At 44.8% G+C, this 12452-nt stretch overlaps 1 protein-coding gene across 1 annotated transcript; it reads left to right on the top strand.

The window, feature by feature from the left end:
- Positions 1–35: 35 nt before the first annotated feature.
- Positions 36–8374, top strand: klf5a (Kruppel like factor 5a). The gene is made up of 4 exons (XM_085921476.1): positions 36–937; positions 1622–2582; positions 4448–4507; positions 6336–8374. Exons 1-4 carry the CDS (start codon positions 770–772, stop codon positions 6512–6514), a joined length of 1368 nt encoding a protein of 455 aa, XP_085777602.1. The 5' UTR covers positions 36–769; the 3' UTR covers positions 6515–8374.
- Positions 8375–12452: the final 4078 nt, after the last annotated feature.

The raw sequence follows: 12452 nt of genomic DNA on the forward strand, positions 1-12452 counted from the left end.
ACTGAAATTCCTTCCTTGGTTCTTGGCCAGTTTTCCTGAGGTTTCCTTTTTATTTTTTAGAAACCTTATCATCTGCTTTGCCTTCAACTAAATCTAAAAATTTGCATTGCGTCGCCTTTGTGGATTTTAGACAACCATAAATTCATTGATTTATTTACTTTTTAAGGACTCAGTAGCAATGATTAGAATTTCTTGATGTCAATTTCTCCCTTATTTTAAATCAAGGACTTTTTTCTAATTGGCATGGCTTAAAATTTCATTTCATTGTCATTTTCCCCTGATTTTCTTTTTTTTCTATTCAAATGAATAATTGGGATAATCTAAAATGATTTATTTGATCGGCTAACCCCCTTCAAATCATCCGCAGCCTGTCAAGGTTTGTTCAACCTTGATTTGCCCTTGTGGTTGTGCGGTGCAGCGTGCACGCGTACTTAATGTATTTGGACGGCGCTTTCAGGGCGGTGGCCGCGCTTGAATGAGTGATGGGCAGCTTTTTAAAGGTCTGGTAGGCGGCGCGTGTGCTGTATTTACACCAGGCCCGCTCTTGCTCCCGCTCCGCCCTGCACGCCGCGCACAGAAAACTGATGGTGGGCCGCTGGAGGAGGCGAGACAAGTGCAAACGGGGATGTAAGCAAGATCGTCCGGCTCCACTCCCTCCCCCGGCTCGACTGTAGCATCTTCTTCCTCTTCTTCTTCCTCTTTTCGGCGTACTCAAACGGGACTCGGTCCAAGTCTTTTTGTTTTCTCTCTCCCCTCTTTTGGGAGCTCCATGACTGCGACACTGGCGATGAGCGGAGGCGGAGGCGGCGGCGGCGGCGGGCACGAGGAGCCCTTCTACCCGTTGCACAAGGCAGGATTCCACTTTCACCTGGAGGACTTAGGCTTGGAGTTTAAGATGAGCGACTCGGACAGAGGCGGTCTAAGCGTCTACACACAGGTTGGAAACAAAAATAGAAACCGAAAAAGCTCGCATTCGTGTGATCGATTGTGTTTAGGATTCAATGGGCGTGGCGGCTGTTTTTCATAACCGGCCTGCCACACCATTTCGACCCAGCACGCTTTCGCTCTTTTTTTTTTTTTTTTTTGTCTTTCGTTCTTTTAAATAAATCGCGAAGCATTTGCGGTAAACACGCCAGGCATCCTCCGTGCATTCTTTTCGCGTTGTGCGTGCGCAGCCAGTTGGCGAGCAGTTGTCGGTTGGCAACAACTGACCCTGCATGGTCAGAAAGGTCCCGTTAACTCTCGCTGCTGCCCTGCAGGAGAGCAAATGAAGGCGAGAGCAGCGCGTAAGAGCCGCCACGGGAGCTTCCAAGTAGCACGATCAAGTCCATAACCCAGACAGACTAGAACGACTACTGCAAGGAAGCGCGGGGTGTTCCCCTCTTCCTCTCTCCAAGCTAAATCCCTTTTCGATTTGGAAGCAAATGCGCAAAGTCATCGCAGTAAATAGTGGAGTGCACGGGGGTTTGTGAGTTGAGCCTTACAGGCAGAGTGGGAATGTGGCAGCCGCTTATTGATGACTACTTGATAAATGTCTGAGCGGTGACGTGCCGATCAAATCTAGAGTGGTCCTTGGCAGAAGCTGAGCGAAATGCTCAATTCTTTTTGTGTCCTTCCACAGGCAAAGTGTGAGATGGACCGCTATCTCTCCCCGGAGCCGCTCGCAGACGCTCAGAAGTCCCAAAGAGACAGCGCCGCAGAGGTGGATCACTTCTTCGGGGAAGCACCATATACCCTCAATATGAATCTCTTCCTGCCTGACGTGGCCTACCCGAGGTCGGGCTTGGCTCAGCCGCCGCGGCCCCCTCAGTCCCACGGGGACCTCGTGCAGATCAAGACGGAATCGGCGGCACCGTGCTTCTCTCAGAACCTCCAGGTGGCCACGGGTAGCTGCAGCGCCATGGAAAGCAACCTTGCGGGTTTGCCTGACTTCACCAGCGCTTTCAATCACCCTGGTGGCGAGGCAGTGCCGGAGGTGTTCATCAAACAGGAGATGACGTCGCCGTTCGAGCAGCAGCTCCACCAGCATGACGGCGGCACCTCGCTCTTCCAGCTTTTGATCTCCGGCTTGGAGCATCACCATGGCGACAGCATGGAGGCCCACCACCATCATCCCGACCCTCAACAGCAGCAGCAGCAGCATCCTCCGCACTCCTCCGCCGTCCACACGTCCTTCCGTAGTCCCCAACAAGAGCAGACTGCTAAGTCTTCCTTCTGCGCCGGGCCCTCGTACTCTCGCCCGCACACCCACTTTTTCCAGCAGCAGGCGCCCTACCTGCCGCCCTCGCCGCCCAGTTCCGAGCCGGGCAGCCCCGACAGGCAGAAGGAGCTCCTCCACACCATGTCGCCGCCGCCCTCATACGCGGCTTCCATCGCCTCCAAGCTGGCGGGCGGCACCCCTGGACTGACGGGCGACCCCCTGGTGCCGCCGCTGGCTTCGGGTCCTGCTCCCGCCATCCCAGGCCAGGCAGCGCCACTGCCTCACCCCCCCGTGGCCACGCAGGCCCTGACAGCCGCCCGCTACAACCGCAGAAACAACCCGGACTTGGAGAAGCGGCGGATCCACCACTGTGATTATCCAGGTTGGAACAAAAGCACGTTTGTCGTTGTTGCTGGTATCGGCAAAGCTAGTTGAGCATTTAATCGCTATTGTTGCTAGTTAGTTTGTATACCAAAGCAGAACTGCTGAAGCACAAGGTGGAAGGGGGGGTGTGGCACGGGCCCATTGACATTTACACATGGATCCAGGTTGCGCTCTTCCAATATTTTTAGATTTTTTTTAGTCAATTCTGCTTGAGAATTCCTGACAAATGTCAGCCATATCCCGTGTGAAGAAGCTTCAGTTTCACCTTTTATTGTTGCCAGATGTGAGTAGTGACTGGACAAACATGCTCCGGCAATGTTTATTTGCAGAAGGTGTCAGCATGTCTTGGCAGCGTTTGAGCATTTCCCTTCCTTTCCGTTGTTAGATCATCGTGAACGATTATCTTGATAATCGCATGGGTGACCTTGATCGGTCTTTACCTCCGACCCATAATTATGAACCTGTTCAGTAGTTGTGATGGCAGATCTCGCTTTGTTTGCAGATACAACTCAAAAAGCCACAGGTCGCGTTGAAGCGATTCCTTCTAAGTCCTCGGCGTAGCACTCGAGTAGTAACGAGAAAATTCCAGACTGTTCCAGAGGTGAAGTTGCGCAATTTGGTACCGACGTTTGTGCTGTGACTTTGTTGTTTCGTGTCTGTTGCAGCATTAGCAAGCTGATGAGTGATTACAACTTGTTACTCGAGTTTCTTTTGTTTTCTTTTTGTTTTGTTTTTCACAGCAAGATTTTGTTTCCCTTTGTGTCCTATCAGGACGATTTATGGCCGCAGCCCCGTCGGCAGTCAGTCAGTTTTCACAGCCGCTTGCGCTTTCAAGACATAACTGCGACGATGTTGGAATGAATCCGTGGGCGTATTGGTGTTAATTAAGCAGGCCTATTTTGTCAGCGTGAAGGCTCGCGGCTCAACGAGCTGCGTTAGTTGGCTGGTTGGAATCTTTTGATTCTTCCTCAATTTATCTGACGCTCTCACGGGTGCTCCTCGATGTGCAGCTACTTGCAGGCTGAGTGGCGTCAGCCTATAAAAATAAAATAAAAAGAGGCTTCAAAGCTCGGCTAGCTTCCCGTAAGCGTGTTTGTGCACGTCTTCCAATTCAAATGATGCTGAGTGCTCTCGGTCTCACGCGTCAAGGAGAGATTCTCTCCTTGCCAAACTCACCTGGAGGGAAGTGTTTCAAAATGAACCTTGCTGAAGAGCCTCATTAGGAATGCAGACGTGAATGTTAATTGTCTCAATTGTGACGTCATAACGAGCAAGCGCGGTCGGTTCAACCTGTTTGGTCCCCTGCGATGTACTCTTTCATTGGTTTTTCTTTTAATTGGGCAAATTATTTTTAGGGACATTTGTCTGCTGCGGTGTTTTTTTTAATTGCCCAAATGACTTTTTGGGACATTTGTCTGCTATGATTTTTTTTTTTTTAATTGAACAAATTACTCTTTGGGACATTTGTCTGCTGTGTTACATCATCAGGTGTGCCATTAAAAATGTTGGTGTATTTGTACATAATATATATATATATATATATATATATATATATATATATATATATATATATATATATATATATATATATATATATATATATATATATATATATATATATAGTAGGCCAGTATGATAAAGCGGTTGGAACGTTAATTGCACATGATTGATTAGCGAATAGATTCCATTCAAAATATGTGAACTTTGTTTTAGAATGCGGAACATGTGCACTGGCTCAGTCGAATCGGTTTCCAATCCTGACAAACATCTCACTGTATCACGGGATGTTTTTTGCCAGGTGACTCTGGTTGCATTCTTCCACGACGACCCGTGATTGATTTGCGTTGTTTTCTGTCCCCGCAGGCTGCAAGAAGGTCTACACCAAGTCGTCCCATCTGAAAGCCCACCTCAGGACCCACACGGGTAAGACCTTCCTTTCGGCTCGTGTTTCGGTATCGGCGCCCAGCATCGTGTTGCCAGGCGTTCCTGGCGTGCGTTTGTGTGCATGTGTAAGCGTAGCCCGCCCCGCCATTCGTCCACTTAATATACGATTCCATTAAAACAGGTGGAAGCGACGCGCTTCTGCCATGTGACACTCGGAGTATGTGCTGCAATGTCGGCTCGCTTACCAAGAAATGCACGCACGCGCACATAGCGCGTAATCATGCCAAATCTCTCTATTAATTGTTTCAATGGCCAACTCGAGCACTATCACAAGCAAAGGTGTTGAAAATCCCATTTAGCAATCGTCCGGCCTTCTAGTTGCTTTCGCTTCCACGCTTCCTCTCCCACTGGCCCGTCCCGTCGTCCCGATTGTTAGTTTGGACGCGCAGAAGCAACAAACAAGGCACGGGAGATGTTTTTTGGGCCCCACCTTGGAGCAGCTAAGTAAACAAAGCTTCTGTTGATATCTACACATTCCATGTCTTACACACATACACTCGCACACCTTGGGCCAGTCGGATGGAGGCGGGGGAGGGAATAGAACCCAACAATTAAACTGTGCTTGGGCGCACAAAGATACGCACAACCAATTTCCTTATTGTCTTTTCTTTATAGCTTTCACTCAATGTGGGTTTTTTTTCTTCCACCTTCAAAACCCTCCCAGGATGCCCCCCGGCCCTCCCCCCGCCCGCTCCCCCACAGCCTTTCTTTTTGTTACTCGATGCGCCGCTCTTATACAAACCGCTTGACTGCACCCGCGCGCGCACGCACGGACGCGCGCACACACATATACACCTGTCACTAATCTCTATGAGATGATTCCTAATGCGTTTGGGTCCCCGGGGGAGTTCCCCCTCTAATCTCCATCAACATCCATTATCCTGATTGTTTGTGTGTGTGTGTGCGTTGTGTGTGTTCTGAAGAGTGTGTTGCGAGATATGAACTCCCCGCCCGGTTCATTGTTTTCTCTGCACGCTCTCTACTGCGTTTAAAAAAAAAAGATCTTAAATAATAAAACTTAATGAGCGTTTTTTTAGCAGAATCACAATGAGTCTCATCTTGCAGACTGAGCTGGATGCCAAATTGTCTGCCTTTTACAAGTTAAGGAACAGTATTAGGCAATGTGAGCTGAAGTGCAAATTTATGAGTCACTATACCGCAGCAGGAACATGTGATTTCTCCCAGCCAATCAGTGAAGACTGGCGGAGGGAAACAGTCAAAACAAATGTAAAAAATATTAAAAAGCCAGGCAGCGCCCAAGATAATAACTTTGAAATCATCAGGGATCTTGCACCTGCTTGTAGAAATTATGACAGACTTTATGTTATCGGGTTGGCATCGCAAGGAGAATCCTTCCTCCCGTCGGCTAATCAAGTTTTTGCTGACTTTGATCGCAAGGCGGGAACATGTTCCAATCCGGTCCCATTATCGCTACTTCAAGTTTATAAACCAATGTGAGAGGACGACATTGTGTACCCAAGCACACAGTTCATGGCCCTTCGGGGGAAAAATGTTTGCTTTAGGAGAAGACGAATGAGAGAGTTTTGAGGGTGACAGGTGACAAAGGCACAAGAAAATGGCCGACACCGGAGGCGGGGGCCAACCCGTCTTTCCGGTTTGTGCTAATCCGTGAGTCACCGCTACTCAGCGTCAGTTACTTTGTCATATGCGTGTCAACTGTTGTGGGAAGGAATGGCTTGAGTGTAAAGTTAGTAAAAAGGACATGTGACAAGTCAGCAGCAACACCAAAAACAACAAGGCCCCATCGCATGGTTGAGCCTTTTGTGACGCTGTCTCTGCTTCACAGGTGAGAAGCCGTACCATTGCACGTGGGACAGCTGCGACTGGCGATTCGCCCGCTCGGACGAGCTGACGCGCCATTACCGCAAGCACACGGGCGCCAAGCCCTTCCAGTGCGCCGTGTGCTCGCGCTCCTTCTCCCGCTCGGACCACCTGGCCCTGCACATGAAGAGGCACCAGAACTAACACTTGACCACCAAAGCACTCGCTCATGCCGCCATTTTTTTTCCTTGTTGTTTTTCTATGTTTTGAGGGGGGGGTTCTTGTTTTTTGTTGTCCCTCCGCTGACAGGGAGCAAAGTCTGGCCGACTCCCACGGGAGCAACTGGAAGCTTCAGATACACTCGAAAGAAAAAAAAAATTGGCAGCCCTTTGTTGAGTGAAATGATAGCACTTAACCCGCCGCCGCGTGTTAGCGTGAGGTTCGACCTGCGCGGAGTTTGCGTGTTCTCCGGGTACTCGGGGTTCCCACATTCCAAAAACATGCACGTTAGCTTCATTGAAGACTCTAAATTGGCCTCAGTTGTGAGAGTGACAGCTTGTTTTTCCACGATGGATGAAATTTTATGATGAACCAAAAATGTAGTCAAACCTTTACAAGTGAACTTGATTTTGAAATCCGAGTTTCAGGGCCCCCAAGCACCATTCGGTTCAGTTTGTTATTCAAGCAGTCAGCTTCGGCACGTCGGAGATGGGCGTCATATTCCAAACAGTTGGAATAGTCCGTCTCGTAGGGGGAACACTTGAAAGCATCACGATGAAGTCAAGTACTTGGAAATTCGACCAAAACACGAGTAATTGTTTTAAATCAGTTTTAAACGAGACGTTTGAGGGCCCCTTGGACATCTCCAGCTGGCGGGCAATTATTTAATGCTTAAATGTTTAAAGAACACTTGTGAAGTTTTCCCAAGTTCACCTGTGAAGGACATTTCTGGTTCATCGTTTGTATAAATGGATGAATGAATGGGTGAAACTAGTCAAGCCAAATCCTATTTTGTTTCTTCCTCGAACTGGAAAATCCAGATTGTGCTTTTGTTTTGTTTTGTTCTACAGCCATATTCTTTGGTTTGCACTAAAAAAATATATTGGTAATGCGGACAGACAAGCGAGTGAGTAAAAACTACACCGCTGGACGATCAGTGCATCGGGAGATGGAAGGAAAGGAAAAAGGGGGCGGACACATAGAAGGATTTTTTTTTTTTTTTTATTCAGCAAGCGGGAGGTTGCCAAAGAGCAGCAATTAGCTGATCAATTATTCATTTTGTCTTTTAGCAAAGCAGACACAAACACGAGCAGCTTGAAAAACACTCTCAACTTTTTCTTTTTTTTTTTTTGCCGTGCATTTCCCGGCTTTTTATTTTTTTTTTTAACCAAAGCCCGTCGTCATCTCCACCTTTCTTCAAAGTGCCTCAATCTCGTCTGCTTGTGTTGACTTGAAGGTAGCAGCGCTGTGTTGCACTGAGACTTTCAAACAATCACTATCGGTGCTGGTTTTGGGTTTATTTTTAATCTTTGTCACAACAACAAGAAAAAAAAAAAAGTTGCCTCAGCTCACATGCAAATCGGTCCAAAGTTTTTGTGTGTTTGTGTTGAGCCACAGTAGGTAGCATCCAGAGAATCACATTGTCAAGGGAAATATCATGCTTGGTCTGACTATTTATTTGTGGGCTTGCTATCACGTTGCCCGTCTTATTTGGCCCCAGCAAAAATGCCTTAATGTAAATATATAGTGATGCACTGTAAATATTTTTTTTTAGGTTTTTTTTGTAAACAAAGGGGCAAAAAAAATAGGAAGTCGCCCCGCTTTCATAATTGTTTTCATGTTAATTTTTGTCATGCAAATTGTTTTGTTTTTGGGATGTATTTTTTTTTCTTTTTTTTTTCTCTTGTTCTTTTAACTTTCCAAAGACAAAAGTTGTTTTTCTTCAACTGAGTGAAACTTAATAAAAAGAAGACAAGAAACCAACTGACACTTTTACATGTGCTTTGCAATGTTTTGTGACATTTCTCGCTCGAAAGCACATTCTTGGGTGACAACGGTAAATGCTCAATTATAGGTAGGTGTGTCATTAATCTTCCATCTTTGTATTGTTGTTGTTAAAGCTCTTGAGGAAGAAACTTAAGTGGAAATGTCATAAACTTCATTTTCTCTTTCATGTCAAGGTGTTCCACACAATTGCATTTTGTTAACTCAAGATGCAAAGTTGAAATGGCCTTAATATTGACATAATAGTAGATGGACAAAAAACGGAATTTAATTCAAAATAGAATTCAGAATAGAATCCAAAACAAAATACAGGAAATACAATGCAAAAGCGCGGTTGAACCATATTGACAAGAATAACCTTTTACGATGTTTTTAGCAGCCAGCCAAAGCTACTCCAAATCAGCTGAATGAAACAAAACAAAAATCTCACCACAGGAAGAGTACGACCGAGATGTTCTTTCCACTCCAACATGAACTTTTAATTTGTTTGAACTGCAATAATAGTTGTGACACGAAAACATATCAAGCAAAGTCGGTTTTGGATGAGTTTGACTGCATTGACGCCAGCAGGCATCTTCTGCTGACCTTTCTTGCGTTTGAAAATAATGACGTGAGAGAACAATAAAACGATGCTATTAAAGCTTAGCCATGTGTTAGACATTTAAAATCAACAAGATTCTTCCACTCGTTAGCTTCTAGCAGCGCATTTGAAGTCCAGGTAGATGCATTTTAATAGCGAATTCAATGAAAGCGGTTAGGGTTAGTGGTGTCATTGAACGCATCACGAACACTCACAAGGAGCTGCTGTATGCCACCACTCACGCCCAGATGCTCACATGAAGCATAACTTTGACGTGAACATTTTTTGCTTTTTGACATCTCAAATTATACAACAAAAGCAAGACTAGGAAAGTGTCTTTGATGGCAAAATAATAATTTATTTACAGAAGTACAACACAGAAAAAAAAAACGCTGTGTGATCGAAGCTGACTCGTTGCATGACTCAAGTTGAAGATCTCCGCAGGCTTTTTGACATGCTGTTCGCTATTCACAACTGTGTCATCTGCTTGATGCATTTAAACATCCAGTTTGGTTTATTTTGGGGATGGGGTAGATTAATGGCATTTCGAAATCTTCAATTCGGGAGTCAAGAGTGGAGAAGGAGGATGAGAATGGTGTGGCTGGGGACTGTCAGTTAACCTGCAGCAGCACCCCGGCTGCTCGGCAAACAATAAGCCTTTTATATCACAGCATGAGACAATGGACAAGAAAATAAAAGTCCAGCAGCACTCTGGGAACAGCGCGGGGGGAATCCCGCTGCATCCCAACATACACGCACACACGCGCGCGCGCACAGAGACCACATATGTTCTTGGTTTAAGTCCTAAATGTGACTCAGGGCTGGCGGCTCTAATGTACCTCAGATGTCAAAAAGAGAGAGAGAAAAAGATGGCAAGAGGAACAATCTAAACAAAAGGATCTCGGGGGGGAGCTAATCAACCTCTTCCGTCTTTTTCCTCCTCCGCTCTTCTGATTTCATTTTTCTCCGCCACCTCCTCCTCACTCGCTTTGTCTTTCATGCCCCCTTCCTCCTCCTCCTCCCGGGGTGATGCACCCCGGGTCAGAGTGGACGCTTTTCCCACATCCTCTCATCTTCTGCATCACCTGCGAGTGCGGTTGAGCCTCGCAGGTGGATGGCAAAAGTATACACACACACGCTGCCCGGCTGTAGATTTATTGGAAATTAATCAATAAAAACTGGCATAAGGAACAATTGAGATTCAACTCATGGATTTAAGATTGAAAGCAAACACAACTTTGTCTTATACGTTAGATATGTTAGCTCGGTGCTAACACACGATGTCAAATGCCAATAAATGCATGGATTTATGATGACGTGTGATGGCGTAATTATACTTAATTTGGAAAAATCCAATACAGAGACAAAGTTTTTGTGCTGATCCTATCATTGCTTTTTACAAAATGGTGTATCTTCGCGTAGTACAACAAACACACACACACAAAGTGGTGATGAGTGAGTGGGAGCTACCGGTTCATGTTTGTGCATGGAGCAAATTAACGTCACACATCTGGAAGACGGCTCCCGCCTGCTCCACCCGCCGCTGTGCTGCGTTGGTGTGATTCCCAGTTTGCTCGTGTGTGTACGTGCATATGTGTGCACGGACGTGCGTGTGTGTGTAGGTAAGTGTAATATTTCCAGTGCTCCTCTCTTGGAACAGACCACCCACCCAGAAGACCAATAGAAGGACCACGGGGAGCCCGGATAGAAACACGCGCGCACGCACGCACACGCACACGCGCACGCACGCACACACGCACGCACGCACGCACGCACGCATACACACACACACATCCAAGTCAACCCTGCCCGATAATCTCAGAATAGAACATGTTCTTATCCGAGTTCTGGAATGATCCCACATCCCGAGAGTAAAAGTTCAATGCGAGATGTTTTCTCAGGTGACTTCATTTCGTAAACCTTCGTGATCATTTTAGGTGGCTTCCATTTTGTGTTAGCGTGAATAGCGAGCCAACCTTAAGGCAATGGTTGTTGGGCAAACATTTTAAAAGTGTTTCTTTTTTAATGGAAGTGAGCATGAAGAGGGCCTGATGGGTCTGGAAACACTTTTTGGGGTGACTTTTACAGTACCCTAATAAATCATGTAGCTTTATCCACGGGTTAATATTGAGTGGAATTTCCTCAGCTAAACTGCTTTGTTAATTTGAATAGAGTATGTTGTTCCATTTCATAAAAACAAACATGCATGTTGTCTCACGCGACATGGTTTTTTTGATGAACCTGACAAACGAGACTTTTAAATGTGTCCCACGAATAATTGCTTCTTTGGGAAAGTTGAAAAGAACCTAATTAAGTTCAGAACAATAGAGTATGTCACGACAGGCAATGCATTAACCTAAAATGTAACAACGAGAAAGAAACAACAGGAATTAAAGAAGGCCCATTTAACGATGAATCAAACCTGCAGCCAATCAGAAAGAAGCAGTAAGTAAAAATAGCCAGACAGGGAAATGTGAAAAAGAATTAGAACAAAAGGTCACACAATACAACTAAGCATTAGAGCAACAGGTTTTCTTTCAGTTTACAATCTTATGAAACTAATAATGTAAGCCCGAACCTCCTAATCGTATCCATTTGAGTACATTTTGTTTCTCAGATTTTTTTGTTGTGCAGTTTGTAACTACTGTAGTTCCTTGTTTATTGCAGATAGTTGATATGTGAAAATCCGCGAAGTAGTGTCACCCTCTCATTTTTAACATACATAAATTCAATAAGTGTATATTAAACCATATAAATGTAGATGTTATCATTAGAACATTAAATAACAGTTTCAAACATAAATGACCGACAGAAAATAATGTATAAATAATATAAATATAAATATGATACATACGTGTGTGTATGTGTGTGTGTGTGTGTGTGTGTGTGTGTAACGTATGTAGATGTAGCTAAAGTATACATACTGTAAATATGTTTTTAGAACTCTTATTATAAAAGAACTTTTTATAACAAGGTACAAGTGTATATACTGTAAATATATTTTTAGAACTCTTTATGACAATTTTTTTTATATCAAGTCAAGTCAAGTTTATTTGTATAGCCCTAAATCACAAGCAGTCTCAAAGGGCTTCACATAGACAAACAATTGACAATTATTCTCAAAGCATCCCCTGGGTACAATACTGTAAATATGTTTTTAGAACTCATATTATTATAACAACTTTTTTATAAAAAGGTACACGTGTATGTACTGCAATTGTGTAGACACTCCCTGCCTTCTGATGGCATGTGGGCAACCTTTGTGCCATGGTTCCTCAATTTAACAGGTTTATTTTGAATTTGTGAGGGTTTTTTTTTTATTTGGAAAAAAATCCGCGATGTACTGAAGCCGAGATAAAGAAACCGCGATGTAGCATGGGATTACTGTATTTTGTTCTCCCGCCCTTTATTTGGGGTCTAATCCCACCGTCGTCCGTTAGATAGCAGTGCACTATTTTATGTGATTCTATGGAAATTTTAAAATAGAAGAAGAGTGAAAACAGGAAGTATTTAATCTCAGCCTTCTTTTTACCGTAGATTCGTGAACGTCATTCTACT

The sequence above is a fragment of the Syngnathus leptorhynchus genome, chromosome 10 (assembly GCF_054491065.1).
Source record: "Syngnathus leptorhynchus isolate UIUO chromosome 10, UIUO_Slep, whole genome shotgun sequence".
NCBI classification, from domain to species: Eukaryota; Metazoa; Chordata; class Actinopteri; order Syngnathiformes; family Syngnathidae; genus Syngnathus; species Syngnathus leptorhynchus.